At 35.8% G+C, this 26,648-nt stretch overlaps 1 protein-coding gene across 3 annotated transcripts in view; it reads left to right on the forward strand.

The window, feature by feature from the left end:
* Nucleotides 1-26,648, forward strand: part of KDM7A (lysine demethylase 7A) — a 61,794-nt gene that overhangs the window by 12,384 nt on the left and 22,762 nt on the right. For 2 of the 3 annotated variants that reach the window (XM_053943145.1, XM_053943146.1), the window contains exons 2-8: nt 13,215-13,300; nt 19,343-19,460; nt 20,288-20,448; nt 22,100-22,241; nt 22,504-22,690; nt 23,554-23,716; nt 26,408-26,495. In XM_053943145.1, the coding sequence (XP_053799120.1) occupies nt 13,215-13,300; nt 19,343-19,460; nt 20,288-20,448; nt 22,100-22,241; nt 22,504-22,690; nt 23,554-23,716; nt 26,408-26,495 (945 nt within the window). The remainder of the gene's footprint in view (nt 1-13,214; nt 13,301-19,342; nt 19,461-20,287; nt 20,449-22,099; nt 22,242-22,503; nt 22,691-23,553; nt 23,717-26,407; nt 26,496-26,648) is intronic. The other variant, XM_053943147.1, reaches the window with a different exon arrangement.

Consider the following 26,648-nt stretch of genomic DNA (forward strand, 5'->3'; position numbering starts at 1 on the left):
TGTGCATTTCTTTGAACATTCTTGTTGAAGTCATGGGAATTTTGCCTACTATGAAGAAAAGGTATTTTAAGAGATACATATATGCACACTACACATACACTGATATATGGATAAAATAATCTTCTTTTTTTCCCATAAAAAAGCACTGAAGCTGAGTAGCACAGACTGTGAAGTCAAGGTTACCTCTAAAAGTGTGCGTGTCAAATTTAGATTAAAACATGTGGATTTGTGCTTTTATAAATACTTCAGATTACTCTAAATAGCATATGATAGAGCAAAAATGGTTTTGGTAACCTGGATCTGAACTCATAAGAATTTTAGATTAAAATCAGTATGTCCAATTATATCCAGAATAAAAATAATGGATGCAGATAAAATTCAGTGCTGATGTAACTCAACCCCCAAACTCTTTTTAGCTTTGTTCTTCACTATTTGAAGTTTCCACATGGTCTGGAAATTACTGTGCTTCATTAATTCCATCTGAAGAGGATTGAACAGTTATATTTCTGTAGCTAGAATAATGTGTAAAAGTAACTTCTTGATATGTTATGGACTGCATGGGTGCAGTTTTGACCAGCATGCCCCTCTGGACCTCTGTAAGCATCTGAGAATCCAATAAAGATCTCTAAATTACAGGCATTATCTAGTTGATTGAAGGAGCTTTTTCTGCTTACTGCTCTGCCAGCCAGCCAGTGTAACATCTGATATTTAGACTCATTATCTGGGTATCTGAAACAGTTTGCTTGTATCATAGCTTAAATAGAAGTTAATGTAATCAGATACTCCATCTGCTTTTGAAACGAGCATGGTGAGCTAGAGATGAGCCAGTTTGCTCTCAGATTTCTTCAGAAATGAAGCATCTGTCTCTACTTGCTATTGACTGCAAATCTATTTGCCTTATATAAGTAAGGTATTTCAAAGCCATAGGAGCCGTCCTGCAATTTTTTGTTGTGATTAGAAGATGCAGAAATCATTCAGCTTAATAAAAAGTGTGTTAAAACGTTTCTAGCAATATCTGAAAACATATTGCAGGCTGGAGGAAGAATTATTCAGTTGAGAAGATGAGTTGAAAAATGTCCTTGATTTTTATTTTTCATTTTTATTTTTATTAAAGGAGAAGTATTTAAGGAGTTGAATTTTGAAGGCAAAAGAAACTTTATTTCAGATACAGCTGTAGAGTCTCTCAATGCTGCTATGAATGTTCAGTTACTTAATAGAGGGCTCTAGGAGGTCTTTAAAACCAATCTGGGTAAGAAATTTTTTAACCCATTTAGGTGGTAAAGAGTTTTTGGTGTAAGGAGCCAATTTAAAGGTGTGTAAAGCAGGCTGAAGTCAAGTTTGCTGTTGCTGCAGTCTGTAAAGGAAGCAAACAGACCCAAAGTAACTCAAGAATAAGGGATTTGCACCAATGGAGTTTTAAGGCTGTGCTAATACTGGTTACTGGTGCTAGAATGTGGGAGACAGAAGTATGTACCTCCAAATGTTAGCAAAAAGTCCTATTTTCAAATCATTCCTGACATAATTTTTCAGTTGAAGTGGCACAATTTAAAAACAATCATTAGTGTCCTAATCAATCCCCTCAGGCCAGGAAGTCATTGTGGGTTTGTTGTTCACTTCCAAATCTTTTTTTATCACTTGAGATACTTGAGAACAAGACTGATCTGATGTTGTCTACTGCCAGTCTTACTCAGGATGTCGTAAGCTTTGCAGACTGTGTATGGCATAAAATACCAGTGCTGATAGTACTTGTCAGGCTTCACAATCTTTTTAAACAGCTCATCTTTATTAGGCAACCAGCTTGTACTCTCTCTGTAGGAGTCTGCAGTCCGTGCACTTTGTAGATGAGGCACAGTCAACACTTACAGCTGTTGAGAAGGAGATGGAGCTGCTCAAGACATCCCAAAAATTCCCAAATGGATTAAAAAATGCTTAGAGTGCAGATTGTCTGAAAGAGGTGGTTGAACTAATATTAGAGACACTTGTTACATAAAAATGATATAATAAATGAGTTTTTTTGTGAGACTTTGATGTAGGTAATTATGGAATTTAGAAACTGCTGAGAGTATGCAAGTCAGTGAGTATGCAAGAACCATTAGAGAGATTTTGTTTTGATCAGTCTCTAAAAAACACAAGTATCTTCCCACTTCAGAGTGGTCCTCATGTCTCTCAAACTAGAAGGTGGGAATTTAGCTGAAGGTTTGTGCTTTTGATCCTCTGCTACTTTGCAGAAAACCGTGTTTGATGTGGTTTAGAAATGTAGCTTCCAAACTGTTTGGATTACTTGTTCCATAGTTCCTGTTGTACTTCAGTGCATTGCTGGAAAGAGTGTTTTGTAGGCAAATAATTTATTGATCGTGGTATAATATCATACACCTGCTGGGTACTTGCCTTAGCTACTCCTGTAGCTGGAGCTACAGATAACTGGTCTCAAGGAACAGATCAGACACTTCATCAGAGGAGTGGGATGCCTGAAAGAAGCCAGACTAAGACCATCTTAATGCTGTGCTAAGAAAACCTTGGTTCACATATGGCATCTAGTGCCAGTGCATGTGTCTCTTGGATTCGATAATGCCTCTCTTGATGTTGTGCAGGGTGTATGGTTAAAGTTGAGGAGGTTTTTCAGGTGTAGGCAGGGATGTTCCCTGCAAGCTTATTGGTAAGCTATTGGCAATGTATCTGTTAGACCACAGTAGTTCTGAGTCTTAGTGAATAATGAAGTCCCAACAGTAGGCCTGGCCAGGTCTAGAGACTTCCACTGCTGGGAGGAGCAGTCCTACTTCCTATATCCTTCTCTCCGGGTTATATAGTCTTCTTCCCTCTCTCATGGATTGCCTCTGACAGTTACCAACTGTGACTTGATAAACGGGCAAAATACTGGCTAGGTTAGTTTCTGTCAGATTAGTGAATAAAACCAGGTTGCCTTGTAACCAGGCAAGTGTCAGAGTCATTGCAGGGAAGGGGAGTGGAAGTGCTTGCTTGGAAGGGAGTGGGTAACCTGCCTGTTCCAGCAGCTGCAAGCCATTGAATCAGTGCAAGCTATGTCATGTAATTGCTTCCAAAGATTTGTTTGCCATTTTGGATTGAACCTCAGTTTCTCTTCATAGGGTGTGTTTTTATAATTCTGTTAATTTCTGCCTACTTTCTTTCCCTTCCCATGCCCTCTTTCTTTGAGACAAGTACAAAAAGGCCCTTGCTCTACCTGATAGGAAACTGCACTGGAAGTGGAACTGAAATTCCTGTTTATTAAGTCAAAAGACTTGGTTGGGTGCTAGTAGATGTTAAAACCTTATAGTATGCAGTATTCAATTGAGATGGCTAGTGAGAATTGACAGGAGTCTGCACAAGTTGGAGCTGAGGAAGATTAGGATAATAAACTAATAATCTAAAAGTTGAGGCAGGCAAACAAGTGTAGACTGTGTATCATGGAATTGTTAAGGTCAGAAAAGACCACGTAAGATCATTTGAGTCTAACCATTAAATGTCATGTTCCCCACTAATCCATGTCCCCAAGTGCCACATCCACATGTTTTTTGAAGTGGATTGTAAGAGACAGTGATTCCGTTATATATATACACACATATATAATTAGGGACATATAATAAGCACTTTAATTTGCTGTGTTAAAGTTGCCATAGTTGGTTCATTCCTGAATAAGTGAACATTTAATTAACTTGTATACTGATTTCCCTCTATAGAGCTTAGGATATTTCTTCCTTGTTTTTACTGGGGAAATAACAGTAGCAATTTTGGGTAGTAATTTGTTCTTTGGTAGAATACAATCACACAGAGGTGCTCAGTTAAGATGTCTCTTTCAAGATGGATATGGAGGCTGCTTTAAGTGGTTGAAGATTTGTACTGTGGTTGGTTTTTTGTTTTCTTGATTTCAGACAAGAGTGTTAGTTCTGCCTTTAAACCCTCTGATTTGAAGGTATTATTTTCAAGTACCTAATTTTTGCTTATTGCGAGTTCAGGATATTTTTTAAAATAAGTACAGTTAGAATAACCCTGTCTGGGAATTGAAATAAGACAAATAACCTAAATAAGATGTAGTTATGTGTCAGGGTGGTTTACTAGGTTGTTTTATCTTAGTGGGGAGGAGGTTAACTGTTGACTTGGAGTCTTGAGGAGGAGGTAAAAATACATCATTGAAGAACTTCCTTAATCACCTGGAAAACCTTTCATTAGTGTATACAGAAGCAGTTATTCTCTCTTTTTGTTTCTCCCTGTCAATGCCCTCTCTCTCTAACCCAAATAACTAATATGTGTTTTCTTCTCTGTGTTTAGGGCCCATAGTATCTAATACTGCTGTTACAGACTGTGCATTATAACCAGAACTGAAATTCATGCTGGCTGTGGTCAGATAAATTTGGACTCCAGTGTTCCTAGAATTAATTAAAATCCAATGTTAATTCTTTTTCCTGCATCAGTTGTGGGAAGGACAGGATAGTTCTCTTTTATTTCAAGCAGCTGCAACTTCACTAAAACATTGTGCCTGAAGTCAGATTGGACTATTGTTCTTCTTCTCTTTGGTGTGTCAGTCTGGCCACGCTGGGAAAATGAATGGAGAAAGAGGAGTCTGAACTGCTGTAGAGAATCTTTCTGAATTCCTGAGCAGTGTGCATTGCTTCATATGTGTAGGGTTACACAGATTACTGGTTTTAAAGTGCTAAAAAGAATTTCTTCATGTCAGGTCAATGTATATTTTTTCTTACTTTCAGACGAATCTTGTGTCATGATTCACTTGCTGGTATCATCTTTCTCTCAATAGTTTTACACTGAAATAAGGCCTTCAGCTATCACAGCTGCTTTTAAAAGATCTCTTTTTTTCCTCTGCTCTCTGACAAGTTGTTTAGTTTTGAAGCCTGCTGTAGTTTTCTTAAATGTTATTTCTTTGATTGTCTTGAGGCAGCTTATTTTGCCATAATCTCCACTAGAAGATTCAGGTTCCTTCAGACCTTCATTTCTGTAAAACAATGCTTTTAAAAGGACCTGAACAGAATTAATTGTAAATGCTGTTTTAAAGCAGCTTGATGCAATCAGTCTGATTGGGAAGAATAAGTAGAAATCTCATTTGGTATAGGAAGGATGAAGAATTTGCTATATGCTTAATAGACAATACTAAACAGAAGGAGTACATAAAAAGTACTTCAGTAATATTAACTTGGCTCAATCAGGAAATTGTCATTAGGAAAAGTAACTTCTCATAAAGCTGCTACACTTAATACATGATGGTGACTGCCATTATGGATTAACCTGAACTCTGTGTCTCTTCCTAGGGGTTGTACATTGTAGTGAAAAGTTGTTTGACGTCAATGTATATTTTTGCACATAAAACTGTTTGGATTGTCTGAGAATGCAATTATTTGACTTCAGTTTGAACAGTCATTTGACTTCATTTTGCTTAAATTCCTAATCGTTACATGAAATGCTTGTGTGGAAAATCAGTTTTCCACACAATCTTTTCACCAATTATTAGAAATGAGAACATGTTGATTATGCCAAATATTTAGTTGTCAAAGTATTTTCTAAAAGTAATGACTCTCTCTTGCCTTCATTCTAGCAATTTCAATAAATTGAACTTACTGTACTTAAAAAAACAGATCTTGGGGAAAAAAAAGTCTTGAGTTTCAAAACCATACCAGTTTGTTTTCAGACTGGACTGGAATTGTGGAATGGAAGAGTCAGTTTACAAATAATGTATGTCCCTGTTTTTTCCCTGAGATTTGAGGTAACATGATGATTATATAGACTATGTGGCTACTTTCTCAATGCAGATAGAAGGTTTGTTGTATTTGTAACTGAATCTATTTCATTATGTAACTTGATAGCTTTGTTCCATTGACCATAATTTTCCTATTAGGTTTCTACCTTTCAGAATCTATTCTTTAGAATTAAGCTTTCGTTGACAAGATGTCATGTACTGATTTTATTTATTTTAACCTCTGTGCTTTGAGGGAGTGATAAGCACAGTTACTTGAGAGAGAAATTATGTACACTGATTTTCTTTCTCAATGGAAAAATGTGCAAGAGTATTGCCATTAAAAGTGTTTTCTGAAAGGACAACACTAGCATCACTATCAAACTTTTAAGTTTTATTTCAGAAGGTACAGGAAGTCTGAACCTTTGGAAGGTCCTTTGGAATTCAAAGTACATCATATACTTGTCTGCATGTTTGTGTTACTGCAATACCTCATTTCAGAGAAATATTATGTAGCAGTGGGGTTGAATTACATTATGGAAGTCTAAACCTATGTAATGAACATTAACATTTTTAATGTGCAATTTGATGGTTAATCATAAGTAGACCAAGGCCTCTTAGGGCTTTGGAAGTATCAGAACAGATGTGTCTGAGCAATCAAAGGTCATTTTTTTGTATATTATGGCATGCAGCATTATTGTTCTTGGGATTCTTATCTGTGTTGAAGGATGATGTAATATTTAATAAGTTAGTATATTTTCAGGTATTTTGAGAGTTCGCCTTACTGTCATTGTTCTATCCTTCAGAACTTGGTGGAATGTGTGTGAGTGAATAAAACTAGGTAAGCTGTTGGGCCAACATGCATACATTCTATACATATCTTGAAAACATTGTGGTTTTTTTGGTTGCTTGGTTGGGGTTTTTATTTTCTTTTATTTGGTTTTTGGTTTTGTTTTCTTTTTTTGAGAATATTGGTAACTGAGAGAGGGGAAAGTTTGCTACAGATAGAAAAACAGAATAACTGCTATTTTAAAATAATTTTAAAGTGCAATTATGCATGTTCTTTGGGTTGTGTTTATATCAGTTGCTTCCTTTTAAAAAGTATTTTGTTTTGCAAAATGATTATGGCAAAAGCAAAACTTGAAATATTTTTATGCTCAGTATTTTTTTTAATTTAAGACAGTAATTCAGTATCTAGTGTAAAGAAGTTTGTTACTTTTCAAAAATTATTTCATTTCTGAAGTAAATCCTTGTAAGTTTATTGTGATTCCAAAACTGTAATCATGCTTATCATGGTGAGATATAGTGGAAGGAAACACCACATTTCTCATGGTGCTTTGTGGTTTCTTTTGGTCTGTTTTGTTTTCTTTGGCGTAAATGCATGCACTTTGAAGAGTGGGGCTGGAGGGGAAATTTATCTAGCTTAAAGTCCAGGTTTTAAAAGCTCACAACATTTATTTTAAGTTTTAAACTCTTCTTCAAATAAACTTCACTTGTTCATCTGTTCTGGTGCTATGGGACGGTATGGAGTCTGTCCATAGTATTGTCACACTGACTTTGTCTTTCTATTCCTAATTAAGTATCTTGATATTGTCCCGTAACAAGTGGCAGATGTGCCTGGTTGTGGCAGTGACATCTTTAGTACTTCCGTTGTTTTAACCTGCAAATATTGCCTTGGCATCCTTTTCCTGCTTGGAAAGCATGGGCTTAAATTAAATGACTAACCAGAATTCCTTAAAATCTGCCAGACAGACTTCCTACCCTATACTTTTATTTGCATTCTTGGAATGGAGTAGGAGAAGCTAATGTTTGCATAACTTGCAAGCTCACTAATGAATTTTGGCAATAATTACAATAGGTTTTTTTTTTGTTTGTTTGTTATGCTCAAACAGATTAGGACTGAAAGTAGCAACTGCAGACCTTGTTACAGGTAAAATGAAAAGTTTGCTAAATGCTTTGTGTGGAATATTAATAGAAATAGCTCTTATCTTGGTGATTTGAAATTCAATATTCAGGCTTGATAGTAAAACGTATATTATCAGCATAAGACTGCTAAACAGTCATCTCCATATTGTTTAGCAATCATTTTTAGGAAGACAAAGATGAAGTAACAGAATAGTTTCTTTCATATGTCTTCTTGAAAATAATGTTGTTACATATTTGTTAAGTAACTGCATATAAGTGAAATGAGTATAATTTTATTTTTTATTTATGGAATCTTACTTTTTTATTTATGGAATTTATTTAAAAAAATATGGAATTTTTTATTTATGGAATCAAGGTTTCTAAAAATTAGCTGAAAAGGTGATTGAGTGGCAGTTTTTTTATTTTGGATCAGCTTATTGATCTGACTTGTCATGTGGCTGCCTGATGGTTTAGATCTCGTGAGAGAAACAATGGAAGTTTGGAGGGAGGAGGGTGGGATCTCTTTTTCAGCAGCAATAGCTATGTTCAGTTTAATGCTATGAGAAACTCTACTCTGCGGTAGTGACTTCAGTTTTAGGACAATTAAGGATGTCCTGTTACTAATGAATCTTTGCTACCTCCAGCATTGCCTTGTTGCTGTCCTCATCACTGTTAAGACCCATCAGAGACTCACTTCTATGTATCTTGGCTGCTCTGTGGATGATTGGAAACTGAAAAAGGATTTTGGTGATCTACTCTGTCAGATAATAGGAAACATGCCTGTACCTCTAGTAATTGTCTATAGCCCTGTGTTCTTGGTAACAGGGAACATGCTTTAATACCCCTAGTATTTTTCTTTCCACTCTTCTTTTTTGTTAATTTCTTTTTTTCCTACTGGATGTTAAGACACGTGCTTTTCCCCTCCTTTTACGGACAAAGCCTGGAGTGCCCACTGAGGCACGTCAAGGAAAGGTTGTAGGTGCTGATGTAAGGGTGGACAAGAGGATGTGCTGAGTTCTTGCTCAGAATGAGAAAGGATGGTACAGAGAGAAGAACGTTGTCCACACTGTTTTTTCAGGGAAAATATAAGAGGATCTTGCAAAATGTAATTTTTAGTAATTTTATAGCTTGGAAAAGATGCAAGGGTTTATGCTTAACTAATGATACTAGCAAGAGCCCCATACCTGCATTTTTTGCTGCACAGTGACCACAAAAAAAGTCAGATTGTTCAGGTCAGACACTGAAAACAAAGAGATCTTGGGGCCTGATCTTAATTTGTTCCAATAATAAATAAGAAACTTTAAAAAACTGGCTTAGTTTTGAGCTGTAAATCAACATCTAATTGTAAAATAATATCTATCCAACAATATCTATTGAAGAAATAGTAGACATGCCTGTGATGGCCTGCCCTGTTTCTTCATCTGCTAGGTGAAGCTCAATAGGTGCCAAGTATGGTGCTGGTGTGGAGAGGAGTGGAAGCTGTTGTGGGAGACTTCCTAAAAAGTCCAAGTGCATCTAGAAGGATGAGCCTGTTTTGCACATGCTGCTGAAAGAGGTGGAAAAGGACCTTATGGAAATGAAGCAGTAGGGGGAAGGAGCAGAAGAGGGAATCCAAGAGGATTATATCTCATGTACAACCCAGCTTCTTGACAAATTAGCTCTTTTTCTGTTGAAGGTGATTAATCTGTTTTCTGCTGTCCTTTTGTTGAGAATTGCTTATGTCTCTCAATTTTCAAGATTTTATTCTTAGTATGCCTCATATACAGGAAATCTTGGAATGTTCCTAGTAGGAATATCTTCCTGGATTAGTCTAGGAATTAAACTGGGAAAATGGGCATCTACACTTTGCTAATTTCTTGACTTTGTAGTGCTTTTTTATGTAAGCATTCCCTTTTACATTGGGAATTTTTTATAATGGTAGAGTATGTATACTACTTGTTTTAATAAATAAATTAGTTTTTAAAGTAGTCATATATCCTTAAGAACACTGAAATTAAAGCTTTTGATCAAGAGTGCTTTGGATTTTTTTCTTAAATCATGATTCTTTCAGTCATACCAGCGAAAGCAGTTAAGCAATCTCTAAAAATATTTTGGTTGTGTTTGATATCAGAAGCAGGGAAGAGAAAAGCCAGGCTGGGTTGAGAGCAAGCAGGGAAGGTGCAGCAGCCTGTGTGTTGACTGACACGGATCCAATATTTATTCACACTGTGCTGCTGTAGGAGAGACGTGCCAGGTGCCTTGGGTGGTTTACAATGTACAGCCATGCAGTCTCCAGGGATAAAACTTACTGTAAGTGTCCTGGACTTCTGCAAACTCCTTACACCTGCATACTCCTTATACATTCCAGTGTAATTGTGAAATAGTTGTTTTATCTGTCATTCTGAGTTATCGGTATCCATCTCTTAAAATTTAAATTAATAACGATACTGAAGAAGAGAACAGTCTCTGCTGGGCTTCGCCCTGCACCGTGAAAGAAGCCTTATTTGCCCTTTACTGAAAAGCAGGGGTCTACTGGTACTTGTCAGATGTTGGAGTCCTCTTTCTGATTGTTTTTGATTTACACTTTCTGCTGTTACATAGCTACAAATGTAATGATCAAATGGGAAGCTGAGACTGAATCAAAAGCATGCACATGCAACTTCTGGTGAGAGTTGGGAGAATGGGTTCCTCAGACTTACAGTAGCAGAGGGTTTCTTCAGATGCCAGGGATGGGCATGTTCTTGTGTGTGAAAAACTTTAGACTTCCCAAATCTTCTGCTACCTCTTGTTGACCTTTCCTTGATGCTAGATACTGTGGGAAGTTTGGAGTGTCTGACCACTCCAAGACTGATGTAATGGAATCTATTTTTAGCTAACTTTTTTCTAAGTTGCTATTCCTTCTAGAGCATTGCAAGTGAAATTGGGCCTGGTTAGCCTTTTCACTTTCATGAACAGAATTAAAGGTGTATTTTTGCATAGTCTTGTATGTTGCGCTTTTTTTTTAAATTACTATTATTATGCTTTATTGTTTAATACTGTAAGCTTTCTGCTGTTCCTGAGGATTAGTCTGTGACCTCCCTGTAGGAGATGAGCAATTCAGAAACTAGGTAATATATACTCAAGACATTTCAACCCAAATGGGTTGGGTTGATTGCAAGGTGAAGGGTAATAATATTTCATACAGGAAAACATCAGTAGATTGGGAGTGTTGCAGTGTTTGAGTATGTTAATGTTTTCCAGGCTCTCTGCTACCTCTTGGTGACCTTGTTTTGATGCGTGAGGTCTGAAGTTGCATTTACCACAGTAATTGATTGCTTGCTAGTAGCCATAGTGATTAATGTCAGATACATCTGTGTATGTTGGAGAAAGGGATGCAGGGAAGTGACTTGTAATGGTGCTGTGTGTGATTGATGTGCTCTGGCATCCTTGGCAATGCTTGTTCTTGCAGGTGCTGGCACCTTGTTTACCCTTTGCTTCAGTCAGCATCTGCTGCTGGATTTGCTTCCATGATCTCCAGTTAGTGTTTTGTGTTTCCAGTGCTGAGTTTACAGGATATATAGTAGGCTGAAAAATGTTTGCTTCCCTTATTGAATGGCTATTCCAGCCATTATAATACCATTCCAGTCCCTGTACTCAAAATCCCATGTGCCTTCATGAAAGGTTATGGAGTTAATTGTTACTACTAAACCTGAAAATAAAGCAGAAATTCTGTTATCTGTAGCATTCGATAAGAGACAGTAGAATTAAGATTCTTAAACAGAACAGGACAAATAGTTGTCAAAGCTATTTTTACTATATTTTTATGCAAATTTCTTACTGTTAGCAAGATAATCTGATTGGAATGATGATGAATGTATCTGATAAACACCAAGAAAAAAGGAAAGGAATAAATGAAGTGCAAACTTGATCAAGATACAGTTCAACATAAATATATTTAGCTATTCAGTAATTAGAAATTTAACTAAAATAATGAGATTCCTAAAGATGTATAAAACCAGCCTTCTGATTTGGGGCTTTTAGAATGTACATTTTAAAACAATTTTCTTATAATGCATAGGATTATGAGTCATTCATCTATTCTATAAAAAGAGAGAGAACACAAGCAGAAGGAAATGGGACATGCATTTTTAAAGACTGCTTCTGCCTTCCTTTTTGTTTATGCATCAGCTGGATTTTCATGTAACAATGATTCTTATAGCTGTGGTCTTAAAGCAGTTGCTAAATGTTGCAAGAATTGCAATGAACTATGGCAGCTGAGTTTTGTATTTAGATTTTAAAATAGTATGCATATAAAAAAAGCTCAGTAATTTCTGGATTTCATGTGGTATGTAGGGAATGGGGAAGTAGAACTAGCTGAAAGTTTAGAGGGAACTCAGAATGCACTTCCCGTTGATAGTTACATGGGAGATGCTCTTCAGTTTCAGATTGGGATTTGCTCATTGTGCTTTCAGTGCTAGACTGTTTCTTGTATTGTTTTGGCAGCATGTACTGACACTTGCTGGAGCGTGTCAGCAGTCTTGGCACAAGGCTGCTGAGGAAAAGACTTTGTGTAGCTGGATCATTTCAAAGCTTCAGTGTATAAGCACTCATTACACTTGATATGAAATGGGTTACGTGACTGGGGTACTGTTCCAGTTCTTGTGTTACTAGAGTGCATTGAGTGTACATACCTAATTTTGGTGTAAATGTTCAAGATTGTACTCTGTTTTTCCCTATTAACTGTAAAGTCAGCAGTTTTGTGTCAGTGAACTTTTCAGAGAATGAAGAACTGCCAGGATTCAGACCAGCAAGCAGGGATTACTTGTTTTTTTTTTCCTTAAGAACTTCCTGCAAAAGCACAGGTTCTCCAATTAACCTCAAGTGTTTCAGCTTCTAAGAAAATGTAGTCAATTGACATAAAAATTTTATTGTTTAGGTGTCAGCAGAGTAGATGCCTTGTATGACTGTTGTAAAGATGTAGCTTTTTATCACATTTTGACTGTTTTATCTGGAAAAAAAATATGCACTGAGAAAACATTACATCTCTCAAGCACTCTTCAAAATACTTGCTGCTATTTTAAACCAAAATGAGTTCTGCTAAGTTACTTGTATGGCCACTTGTGCAGTTTACAAAGCCAGTTCTATTGTAAAGATTTCAAGAATAACATGAAAGTATTCTTAATTAATTTGTCTTGGGGGGTAGGAGTCAGTTACGTGATTTTTGCAGAAAGAAAAAGAAATACAAGGAGAATATCCAATATATCTTCTATAAATTACAGCACATAAACCTCAGATTTTTTTTAAACTCATAGCTTCTGTGAGGAAAATTGCTCGAATGATTTTGTATAAACTGTTTCCTGTAATTAGGATCAAGATTTTTGAGGGTAATGGTGTATATATTGTGGATTTGCTCATTTTTAAAGGAATTTGATTCTTGTTTCCTGTTTATGATTTTTTTAATGGCATTCTGTGTTCAGTGATAAATGATTAATCAAAATTTATGTGGCAGCCCAGTAGTGGAGATAATCTGCTATCTCATTATAATTTTGTAGAGTAAGCATGTTTTAATAAAACCCTAAGATTTAATTATTTTTTAGCTTGAAAAGTAAACCCTATGTGCATTCTCATTAACATGTAAAAAATATTATTCCAGCTGCGTTGGGGTAGAGGAGCACCATGCTGTTGACATTGATCTATACCATTGTCCCAACTGTGCAATTCTCCATGGACCTTCTCTAAGTAAGTATGGGTTATTCAAATTTCATCTTACACGTTCAGACTTTTTTTCCTCATGTACAACTGCAAAGAACTGTTCAGAAGAATATTCAAGATGAGTTGGATTATTTAGAAGGTACTGGTTCTACATGACTAACTCTGAGCTGATTAAAAACCTCGAAAACAAACAAAGCATCTTGAAATGTTCCCTGATGTGGAGATACAGATAGAATAAAATATAAGGCACAACTATAGATTGGAGAAATTAAAGTGCAGAGTTAGTAGAAAACAATCTGGACTTGGCAGAAAGTGAGAGAATGAAAATCAGGGAATCATCATTAAAAAAAAAAAAAAGAAAATAAAAGATGGTTTCAATTTTAATTATCAAAGTTCTGATAAATCCCTAGGAAAAATCTACAAGTTAGATCTTTCCTTTCTTGATGGTTGTAGGTTGTATGCAACAGTAGTCAAACACAACTTTTCAACAGTGATAGCAGAATAGGAACATCCCGTGAGTGGTGTTTGTTTGTGCTTTTTTTTAGTTTGTTTTTGATTTGGTTGTTTTCCCCCATTTATGTCCTTGAAAGTTACACAGTTCCAAATCTCAGGTTTCTAATTGATAAACAAGGTTCCACCAGGGTCAAAATGAGTTGCCAGAAGAGTCTGAAACAGAGCAACAAGAGATATCTCTTGGGTTCTACTTTCAGTAGATAAATTTTCTATAGAGATCTGCAGGGGAAAAATTGGACAGATTTTCTTTTGGTAACCACTGAAAGGATACTGCTTTATCCATCTCCCTAGATTTTCCTCCATGTCTCCATGTCTTCCTCAAATGGAAACAGGGTTGTAAAAAATCTAAAAATAAATTTCACTTTTCCAACCGTGAATTAAATTTCTACATTCAGACCTGAAAAGTATTTCTAAGCAATGTGGCTTCACCCTCCAAGCACTGAGCCATGGTATTTTGTTTTCTAATGCAGGTTTGTTTGCGGGTTTTGTTGTTTGTTGTGGTTTTTTTTTTTTTTTTTTTTTTTTTTTTTTTTTTTTTTTTTGTTTTTGTTTTGTTGTTTTTTTTTTTTGTTTTGTTTTGTTTTTTTTTTTTTTTTTTTTTTGGTTTGTTTGTTTTTTTTCCCATGTGGTGTTTTGCTTCTTTGGGGATTTTTTTGGTTATTTTTTGGTTTTATTTGTTTTTTCCCCTTGAAGACACCACATAATGTTTTATAGCATATATAGTTATATAGTTTTATAAATAATATTTTCAAATCTGAATTTCCTTTACATTTAGAAATAAGTTTAAAACCATCCTCAGTGATAGTCTTGTGGAGTATGAACAAAGTGATTAAGCATCAGTTGCTGATTTAAGTGATACATGTTGCATGATATGTAGCTTCTGTAATATATGAGTTCATGGTCTGTCAGCTAAAAGGTAAGATAAATGCTGGTTTATGTGCTTGTAGTTTTTAGTACTCCAGTGGTCATTTTAGGTTCAAAATCCGCATGTTTGTCTTATAAATCAGAATACAAATAACAGCCATTTCTTTCTTTAACTTCTGTCTCTTTTTTTTTCTGTGGAATAGAGGGACTAGGAAGAGGAGTAGACAAGAGATCGATCATATGAGACTTTTCAAAATAATAAACTAGTAAATTTGAAACTTTTATTAGTGAGAACTAGTTTGCTTCACCCTGATGCCTGTAAATTACCTTTCCTGTAATGTAACTGCTGTCTCACCTGCAGCAATTAGACAGTGAGATAAGAGGGATTTTTGTTTTGGAAGTCTTTTCAAGAAGACAAGAATCTGTGGTAAAAATTATCCTTGTTATTTCATATTGCCTCAAGTGTGTAGATCATCTAGATTTAGTAGAAGCTTCAGACATGTCAGTTACCAACCCAGACAGAGGTGATATAATTGAATATGTCTTCACATTGAATTTCATTAATTGTTCTCAGCTGTCAGTATCAAATCTATGGTAGTTTGTGGTTTGGGTCCTACTTCCTTCAGTTTTTAAAGAGACTGATAATGTCTCCTGACTTCAGGTCATGCAGAAATGTTCTGGAGTACTTCAGTCATATGAAAATATGTATGTAAGTAAAAAAAAAGCATTTTAATTTACAGCTTCATGTTCTAAAATCACTTTGCCAAAGAGTTTTAAGAGACAAAAATTCAGCTGTTGAAGAGGCAAGTATATCTGTGGTTTCAACAGAATATGTAATCAAATGAGGTAGTGCAAAAAATTTACTTAAAATATACAAGAAACACATACTTTACAGTACAAATAGGTGGTTGCTTTCAGTATCCTACAAAATTATTTGCGTAAAAGTTCCAGTAATGCAAAGAAAGCTACTGCATAGTTAGATGGAAAGATGAAATTAACAAATCAATTTCTCCATGTATTTAAGAAAAAAAATCCTCTTCATGATTTGAAAGAACAATTTTACAAGACCTTTAGCAAGCAGCTGTGTGTATAAAATGCTAAATAGTGAATCCTAAAATCATAAATAACTTAAAAAGAGAAAAATTTTTTAAAAATAGTAATACACGGTGGAGAGTGGTTTTTTTTTTTAGATTATTTGATTTAGAGTATTCATTTTCATTTTGTTAGTTTCAAAGTTTTCTCAATGATCCTTAAGTCTAAAAATGCTCTATTTGCATGAATGCTGTGAGTCAGAATGTGTCACCAGCTTGTGTTATCCAGAGCTTTGAGAAAGCACAGCGTTCAGTAAATGCTAATAAGACTGTAGTTGTCAGGACATCACTTTCTGCATCTGGTTTTGCCTTCTCAATCCTGTAACTACCCTCCAACCAGTATCTTTTTGTTTGTAGTTTTAATGCCCATGCTTAGTCTGAGCTGAGAATTAGATGTTGGAGCAGGCCTTGGCAGGGTATTCTGTGATTTACTGTCTACTCCTTAAAATCTTGCAGTCTTCCTGTGCCAACATTTCTCTTGCCTTTTTGGCCACTGGGAATCTCCAGTAGCTCTTCCAGGACTTGGGGCCTCATTGTATATTTGTATGCCTCTTGGTGGTCTCCATTTGAAGTCTAGCAGATGGTGGTGATCTCTGTGGGAAACAGTCCAATAGTGGGAGAAGGCAGGGAAGAGTGTTTGCCTGAGTTATTGGCCCGTTGTTTTGAGTGTAGGAGGGATGTAATTTAAAAAAGAAAAAGTAATCTTTCCACTTAATTTTCATGAAAATTTCCAGCACACTCTTTCTTTTTCTCACCTTCCCTGCAACTATCTTGTTAGTTCTTAGTGTTGTCACAGCAGGTTTAACCTCAATTTTTATAAGCACCAAGGATGAACACTGGCATCTTCCTTAATTTGAGCATTAGGATCTATTCAGTTAAAATTAGGTTTTTTTTGCAATTGTTTTGTAATGTCTTAAGGGGTTAAAAAACTCTAAAATGAAGGTATATGTAAGCAGAGAAAGTTTTCATTACTGTTTCCTCTTCTTCAGTGTTCTTTTATGAAAGGTTGATGCATATTGCCAAGGACAAGCAAAAGAATGATTTTATTTTCTAATTTGTAAGTGTTGGAAAGACAGACTTTAAAAGGTGTGTCTGTGCTATAAAATCTTTTAAGCAGCTGTATCGTCTTACAATTTTAATGAGCAGTGAATTTATGGGAAACTACTCTGTTGAAAATTAGTATTAGCCACTAATTTCTTGCATGATTATTTATGACTGAGAAAATAGCTTTGAAAACTTAATAAACCTGTCTTCATTATTTATGAAGTTTTACAGTATTTGGATAGCTGGTTCATTAAGCAGCACTGGTTTTCAGGTTAGCAAAGATCTATAAATGTCAGTTTATTCTCTTAAAAGTCATCTAAAGCGTCCATGTTGTCATGTCTGTGGGAAACAGCACACCAATAGGAATTATCCCCTCTTATGTGTAATGACTATAAATGGCCATTATTCCTGTATAACCGTTTCATCCAGAGAAGCAGCAATTTTTTTTTTTTCTTTTTTAGAAACTATGTTCCCCTTCTTCATACATCCTCAGTTTCCTATTACAGTGAGCTGTGTTTTCAGTATTGCTAGTGCTTTTTTACATTTTGGGTACATCATGACTTAGGTGAATTTAAGAATGAACTCTTCCATGAAATTAAAATTTGTATTAATGCAGTGGTTTTGCTGGATGTTGTATTTCAGGCTGTTTGGCAGACAACTGTAAAACACTATTTGTGTTGACAAATAACATTAGCTTTTTCCTCTTCTGAGTTTCCCCAGCATATGCAACTAAATTTCTGTTTAATATTAGTGGTTCAATTATAGATCTGGTGTCAGTAAATCTTTCTGGGGCAGTTTTCCAGTAGCAGCTGTCTAGCTGTGGAGCAGTTTGGCTTTTTAAAGGAAAAATTGAAACGCAGCCTTAAAATTAAAGGACCCTTAGTGTGTTTCTTAGTACAGTAAGTGGTAAAGGTAGGATGTTCAGCACTCTTGGAGTTTATTTCCTAAATGGTGAGATGTGGTCCCTTTTGCAGAGGCACCTCTTGATGATTAAATAGGGCTTCTCAGCCTGTTGAGAGTTTGAGGATGAAAAATAGAGGTTTATTTGTATAGGGGAGAAGTGCTCCAAAGAGCAGTTTACTAACAAACAGATGATACAACCAAGGGCTTCCGTTCAAGGCTGTAAGCTTGTGTTCTTTGTAAATGGAGATGAAAAATGAGTGGTTGAGGAAGCCAAATCAATGAAATATCCATTATGATATGATTTGTTGTGAAATTATGAAAATTGGAAGACAGGCAGTTCAGTTTAACCACAATATCATAAGTCACTTTGTCCTCCACTCAAGGTCAAAAAATTCAAGTGGGGAGACTACATACAGCTTACTATGTTTTATAGAACAATTTCCCAATATGTAAAGGGGGCTTGTAAGAAATAACATGATTTTTTACTGAGGTCTTTAGTGATAGGACAATGGGTGATGGCTTTAAGCTGAAAGAGAGTAGATTTAGATTAAAGGAGATATTCTTTACTGTGAGATTGGTGCAACACTGGCACAGGTTGCCCAGAGAAGTGGCGGATGTTGCGTCTTGGAAATGTTCAAGGCCAGGTTGGATGGAGCCTTGAGCAATCTGGGATAGTGGAAGGTGTCCCTGTTCATGCCAGAATGCTGCAACTAGATAATCTTTAATGTCCCTTCCACCCCCAAACTATTCTATGGTTCTGTGAAAATACATACACTTTCTATACACATACTTTTTTTTTTCATTTGGGTGTCTGCCATTTGTCATAGGGAGATCATCACAACAAGTTTTTATGAAAATGTCTAGTGTTTCATTTTCCTTGGCCCTTTAAGTATAATGACCAGTTAGAAATGTAATTTTGCTACTGTTGAACTATCAGTTTCAGATTTGCAAAATTGTAATAGAACTTTAATTTGTCCTTTGTTTTTTATTAATGTGCTGTAGCAATGCATTAAAGCTTCAAACTGTTAAGAAGTTGTATGTTTTGGAGTGCAGTGCTTTTATTACGTGTATTGTAAAGGTCACACCTGCCCAAAACAGTTTGCACACAAAACTATAATTATAACATAAGCAGTAGAAATGGTAGTGAATAGCAGTAAAATTACTAGATTTGAGTATAGGTGTGTTTATGGAGTGAAATAGCACAGTGGGATTAAGTCTTGTAACCTTGTGTGAATATGTAAAATGAAGTCTCTGGCTATTCAAGAGGTGTCATTCTTTTGTTTATTAAAAAAAAAAAGATAAGTCTGAGCTTTAAGAAATTCAAGTTCAATTGTTAGTTTTGTAGCTGACTTTTTGGGTTTGTACAGCTTTCAGGCCGCACCTGTTTATTTGCATTGGACTAGATATGGAGTCTTAACTTGTGTGTAGTGTGCACTGAGATTCTCATGTAGAAGGAGCTATGAAAGTACAGAGAGTAACTGTGTCTTGAAGATTTCATTTGTTTGAAATAGGTAGAGTGTCACCAGATTAAAAAAATAGGGTTTGTTAATCACAGTAATGTGATTGAGGCATGTCTGTCTCACTGATGGGATGACTGCTAATCTGAGCCATCTGATTTAACTAATTCCATGTTTAATCCTTCTGAAACTTGTAGTGAAGAAGAGGAGAAACTGGCACAGACATGACTACACAGAGCCAGATGATGGCTCCAAACCAGTGCAGGCTGGAACACGGACCTTTGTTAAACAGCTGCGGGCTCGCTCTTTCCCAAGGTACAGAAACTTCCTTACATATTCTGCTGGGAAAACACAGTGAAATGTCATCTGAGTGTGTCTTAGAGGAAGTGACTAACATTTCTCTGCTTCACATTGTGAAGGTTGAGGATGGCTTCCTCCCTCTTCAGAATTCTTCCCATGCATCCCTGTTTCAGATGGATACATTTGTCTTTTCATGCGGTAGCTTCCCCTCTTCAGTTTTGCACAGGGATGGGTTGTCTGTTGTGACTGCTGCAGGGTGCTCTGAGAGGTTTTGGGGTGGGTGGTTTTATTTGGTTTTGCTTTTGTTTGTTTGGCGTTCGTGCTCTCACTGTAAGAATATTGTCTGTCTATTCCTTTAGTTCAGGAGTAGTTCTCGGTTTCATTCCAAGTAATATAGAACATTCACATGAACTGGTAGTCTACCTATTCTTGCATGCTTTAGAAGAAAGTGGAGAAACATGATTATACTTTGATCCTGAGCTTGGTTGGCTATCTCACTGAAGCATAATGACTTACAATTCTTTAGAGCAGCTGGTAGTGGTTGTTAGCAAAATGTACTTTAATGCCTTCTCTGAGAATTCCTTTTCCCCATCCTTTAAAGTTACTCTCTTTGGTCATACAGAAGGACTGAGTTTCCAGAAAATGCATTCCAGTAAAAATTTCTTTGCTGGTTGAGGTTTTCTTGGTCTTTTAGTTAAATGCTTAATAAAACAATACTGTGTGTTTCTTTTTGATTCAGATGTAGCCGTTGCATTTGTCCTCCCCCAGACTGAGACTTTTTTTATTTCAGTAATGCTTGGAGGATGCTTTTCTGCTAATACTCCATCCTTTCTTTCCACCAGTGCGGATGAAGTCATTTTGAAAATGCATGGAAGCCAGTTAACACAAAGATATCTGGAGAAACATGGGTTTGATGTTCCCATTATGGTTCCTAAATTAGATGGTCTGGGACTCAGACTTCCCCCACCAACTTTCTCTGTTTTAGATGTGGAACGCTATGTGGGTAAGAGTCACTCTGGAATACTTATTTTAATGATCCTGTCTGTAAATTAAAATAAATATTTGCATGATTATAAGAGCTTCCAGAATGCTAAAGATTTATTCTTAATTCAAGACTAGGAGAAAGTAAAATCAGTGCTATGGTTTGGAGTGGTTTTTTCTTCCTCTTATTTTTTTTAATTTGTGTGTCTGTTTGGTAGATGTGTGATAGGACTACAGCCTTATGTCTCATCTTTCAAACCTGTTAATTTCAGTGCAAGCTATGTGTGGAATACTGAAGTTTTTTTCTGCTACATGTAAACCTAGGATAATGGGAATTGAATTAATCAGGATAAATAAGTTTAATCCTTGGTTAGGCTATGACAAAACATGATGTTTTGGACTCAGTAAATTGGACTTTCTGAATTAAATCTTCTGAAAAAATTCCTACCTGGGTGTCCTTTGCCAGGAGAGGCTTCTCAAGAACCACTTATTTCTTATCAGATCTCTTAGTAGTCTGTAATTGTGCCAGCCTCATGTGAGTGTGCAGTACAGACAGAGGCTGAGCCAAGTGCAGCAGGACATTTCCTGAAACACATGGTACAGCTGAGATTCTGAGTGTGTTCTCATGATCACCTGATGTAATGATGTGTACTGAAAGTAGGTTTTCTGTCCATCAATATTTTACAGAGGCACCAGAATATGCAGTGTTGTCACCATTGTGCTGATAAATAGTATCATAGTATATGTGTTCTGCCTTAAAGATTATTTATCATGGTGATATTTCTGAATCTTTTTTTCTGGATTACTGCCTCTTTGGATTCAGATAGAAACTTAACTGTCTCATCCTGACCTGCCAAGTTTTCCAGTTCAGGGAAAAAATTGGAATGCCACAGATTTGCCTTCCTATTATTGAAATTAAAAATAAGAAAACTGCATAAGTACTGTTTCAGCTGGAATTTATCAGGATGATACAAACCTACAGTTTTAAAGTGAATATGTTTATAATGTACATCTAGGCATGTTTCCAGCATTCCAAAATTAAGTGTCAAATTTGGCCATTGTGTAACTAAAAGGACATAAACCAATTGCTGTTATAGTGGTGGTGTTAGTCCTTTCTCTCGGCTTGTCTACTTCTCTAAATGTATCACTTCAGAACACATGGTGTGTAACCCCCTTTAATGTCATCAGAAATGAAACACACCCATGATAATTATTCAGTGGAATTACTGCGTGCTTGCAAGGTGTGCATGTATGTAAGAAGGGGGGGGGGGGTTGGTGATGCTTGATAGGCAAAGTGGGGAAGAGATCTGCCTTGATAACTTTCTCCATGCTGCTTTTTGCAATTGCAGCCATACACCCATTTTTTTTTTTAAACACATGCAACCATTCTATACTACTCTTTTTTTTTTTTTTTTTTTGGTTAACCACAGGAAAGAGGATTTATTTTTAGAGTGTTTTCAGTTCTGTCCTTAGCTGATTATAGTAATTAAAGTTAAACCTAATAAAAAGTTGGTTTATACTGATCTGTCTCTCTTCCAAGAGAATAATGATAGTAGTAGAGTTTTTCTGCAGAAATGCTTTGATAAAGACTGGAAAAAAGCTAATTTTCTCTTAAATTCCTGAAATGTCTTTTATCTGTGATAGCCTTAAGAAAGTCATCCTGTTTTTCACAGGTGGTGACAAAGTGATAGATGTCATAGATGTAGCAAGACAAGCAGACAGTAAAATGAAGCTCCATAATTATATTAAGTACTTCACAAATCCTGACCGACCCAAAGTATTGAATGTGATCAGCCTGGAATTCTCGGACACAAAGTGAGTATTGACTTCTATTCCTTGAATGTAGAAAGTGGTTTTCACTAAGCTAAACAATATGTGTAGGAATATAATGCCTGTAGTGGGAAAGACAGGAGGAGGTGTATTTTATGTAGACAGCCACTGTCATGTAATGTGGGTATAAAACATATTTACTAGTTCATAAGTAATGTCTTTGTAGGAAGCTGTCATTTTTTAAAAAGAGGTGTGCTTACTCCTGCTTATATTAACAGTTCTTTCTTGTTTGTTTGTTTTTTAAAAGGATGTCTGAATTAGTGGAAGTACCAGACATTGCCAGAAAGCTTTCTTGGGTGGAAAATTATTGGCCAGATGATTCTGTCTTCCCTAAGCCTTTTGTTCAGAAGTATTGCTTAATGGGTGTCCAGGACAGCTATACAGATTTTCATATTGATTTTGGAGGAACATCAGTTTGGTACCACGTTCTTTGGGTATGAATGCTTCTTGATTTACAGAATCACAGAATATGCTCTGTTGGAAGGAACCCATGAGGATCATTGAGTCCAATACCTGGTCCTGCTCAGGACATCCCAAGAGTCGCCCCATGTGCCTGAGAGCATTGTCCAAACACTACTTGAGCTTTGTCAGGCTTGATGCTCTGTTCACTTTGCTGGGGAGCCTGTTCCAATGCCCAGCCACCCCTTGGATGTCAATGACTATGTGAAACAAAAGTTATTTAGTGTGTAGCCTTCTGTTATGGCATTGTCACCTTCATGAAATCTTGTGCTTGCAATGCTAAGGGAGGAGCTTGAAAGTGAATTACTGATTTCTGGTGTTGCCTTTTTTATGCTTTTATTTTAGCATGCTGTTGGTGACTTGTAGACTGTAATTGGTTGACTGATCACTTCAGTAGATTTGTGGGTGATATAGTGGATTTTAGCAGGAAAAAAATAATTGAATGAAAATCACTGGCTTACTCAATTTTTTATTCTCACAAATTTGACCACGTGTATGTCATAGAACAGGAAAAGTTGTTTCATCCATTTGTTTTCTCCTTTGATAGGTGGGTGCATATCCATGAATTGTTTATAAAAACAGGATTTTTTTGTATTCCAGTGAAAAGTTCTGGTTGGTTTGTTTGCTTCCTTTAAATCACAAGACACCACCTGTTTAATATGCTATATCTAAGCTCTTGGTGGATTGCATTTGTGAGACACTGCCTGAACATGCCATAGTGGGAAGATGGAATACTTAACATTTAGGTCCATATGTTACTTCATTAGGAGTGACTCAGAGGTTGTAGTGTACCTCTAGGAAAACATTAATTTATTTGTTTGGTATATTTGTTTAATAGGGTGAGAAGATATTCTATTTGATCAAGCCCACTGATGAAAATTTGGCTCTCTACGAGTCCTGGAGTTCATCTGTCACCCAGAGTGAAGTATATTTTGGGGACAAGGTTGACAAGTGCTACAAGTGTGTTGTGAAGCAAGGACACACTTTATTTGTTCCAACAGGTAAGATTTTACTCTTGGTATTAGGACTTAGCAAGTTTAATCAGCAGGGGTTATGAATATCTTAAAATAATTGCATTATCAACATTTGGTATCCTCTAAAATTATGGATAAGAGAGAGTAATAAAAAAATTAGAAATTTAGATTTTTCAAAACAAGTAATTAGCTTTTAAGATTGTCCAACAGTCATAACAATTATCAGGGAATGAAAGGGTATTTGTTACCCAATGAGAAGGCAACAAATGAAAGTTGATTTTGATTATCAGGGAAGTAGTTCCAATTAATAAAGGACAGATTGTTCACTATTTGTTAAGTATTCAGACTGAATTCTTACCCTAATTTTACAATACAGTTTTATTTTTACAGATTTCAGTATTGCAAGGCCTACTAAGCCTAATTATTACAAAAACATCACATAAACTTCTTATGCTATAGGCTAAAGTATTAAGAATACAGGTTGGGTGGGTTTTTTGGTTTGCTTTTGTTATGAGAAATGCCAAAACAGTTCAACTTCTTTAATAAAAGAATAAAAAACAGAAAAATGCTTCAAACAGAACACCTCACCCTACACAAACTCCCAGATACCATAAGCGTACAAGTCTTTAATAAATCAAACAATATTTTGCCAAGAAAGTGACTGCCAAGTTTTTGTTTTTTTTTGCTTATCCAACCTATCCCTATAAATGCTTTTTAGTATTTTACTATTGAAAATTTGTACTGGGTGCTGTCTTCTTTTGGGTGGAAAGAAAGCTTTCAATACATGGAACAGGAAAATGGTGTACAATTCTAGTTCTGGAAGAAGCCTGGAAGATTATGATCAATATGTTATTCCATCCTGCACTTTCTAGACTACTTCATTTTTCTCATAGCTCAGCTCTGTACCTGTGAGGTTCAGTGTTTACTGTTGTAGTTCACAGCTTGTGCAGAATAAATACTACCTGATGAGGCCCTCTATGTGCTCTTGACATTCCTGAACAGCCAGAGCTTTTAAAACCATGTATTTCCAGCAAGAAATAGCATTAATTATCCATGGATATAAGTTCATACATCTGTGAACAGAGAAAGCAGAATTACAGAATTAAGAACTCGATTGTGACTCACAGAAAATAGTTACTGCTTTCTAAGTAATCAGCTGAATCTGAGCTATCACTGTAATATGGCCACGAAGAAAAGTATCATCCGATTATAATTTCTCATGTGTACATGTATTTCAATGTGTGTACACATATAAAGGTACTTTCAAATACACGTGTGCATTACACACATACTTATTCATATACATATGATGGAGTGCAGCAGAAGAACCCGTAAATTAAACTAGGTTTCAAGATAGGTGTTTGAAAAAGTGTGAAATTCTGTAAGACTGAGTAAAGACTTTGAAAAATAATCCCCTGATCTGATGGTGAACATCATTTGCTGTTTCTGCTTGCACTGATGCTAGTGGATGTCATAATGATTTTATAATCATGGAAATATGTTCAGAGTAGTTTTCTGATCCAAAATTAATCTTGCATGTAGGTGAATAACATCTACTGGGAGGCTCTTTAGAGTTACTTAAACATTATTCAGGATATTCTGTGTGGTCTACACGAAGTTTTCATTCCTTGTTGTGTAGATCTGGATCAAAAGTGCAGCATAAAAATAACAATAAGGAATGTAAAAAAATTAAAATCTTAAGTTGATGCAGGTATGCCATAAAGGTATGCATTATTAGCTGAATTAGAACATAGATTTAATGCTAGTTTGTAATATGTAGTTGTTTGTGATTTGGTCTGATCTTTCCTCAAATTGGGAAGCTTCCTGTGTTTGTCCATCTTGTCTACACTCAGTAAAACCATGAAGTAGTCTGCAAATGTCTGGCCAACTCATCTTGTGTCAAAGAGCATCTGTAGTCATGCAAAATCAAGAAGAAAATCTCAACGGAGAAAGTCTCCTTGTAGTTTCCTTACATTAAAGTTCCACAGTATAAATTTCACAGATAACTATTTTTAATCAGGCAGCCTATGTAATGTGTTCTTTTGTGTGCTTAGTTGAAATTATCCTGTAGTAATTAGCTAGATCAATAGCATAACGTTGGCCATGCTTTACCATGTTGAATAGTGGATTTCATAAGGACAATATTTCAATTATGTGACAAACTTTATAGCATGTCTAGACTGGGTTTTAAACTGATCACAATTTCACTTGACGTAGAATGACTGTATTTAGATTAATGTATGGGACCACTTCTGAATTCCTATTTGAGAAACTTCAGTATTGCTAAATGATTTTATGTTGTGCAAACAACCCAGTTACTGTAAGCAACATGTAAATATTGAAAGATGTAATTTTGTTTTATGTTTATGACTTGATCTTCTGTTCAGTATAGTTTTCCATTCCTGAATTGTTTATATTTGTGGTTTGGAGTGAAAACTTTTGGAATTTTTACTTGACAAGTGGCTTTGCACCCTTACCATCCCCTCCCAGTGATAAATGTTTTAAACTGAATTATTTTGGAAAACTACAGTTCCATTAGATTTCTGAAAAACTGTAGTTTACATGTTGGGAAAATTTAGATAACTTGTTTCTAGCAAATAATACAAATCTGTTTGCTTTTTTTCTTTCAGGAGCAGCATTTTTACTTATATGCATATTTAAGAACAGTCTTAGAATAATTCATATATATGTATTAAGTTTCACAATCTGTCATTTCAGGCTGGATTCATGCTGTGCTCACATCTCAGGATTGTATGGCTTTTGGAGGAAACTTTTTGCACAACCTCAACATTGGCATGCAGCTCAGGTTAGTCTCTCCTCTTCCTGTACTTGTTCCCCAGTAAGTAGGATATTCTTTTCATGGAGATTTTTCTTCATGCGCTTAACCAGGATCAAATTGGTACAGGCTCTCTAACAGACAATACTGGCATTTTCAGTTAGAATGTATCAAGCATGTTCT

Source organism: Vidua chalybeata, chromosome 5, assembly GCF_026979565.1.
Source record: "Vidua chalybeata isolate OUT-0048 chromosome 5, bVidCha1 merged haplotype, whole genome shotgun sequence".
Taxonomy (NCBI): domain Eukaryota; kingdom Metazoa; phylum Chordata; class Aves; order Passeriformes; family Viduidae; genus Vidua; species Vidua chalybeata.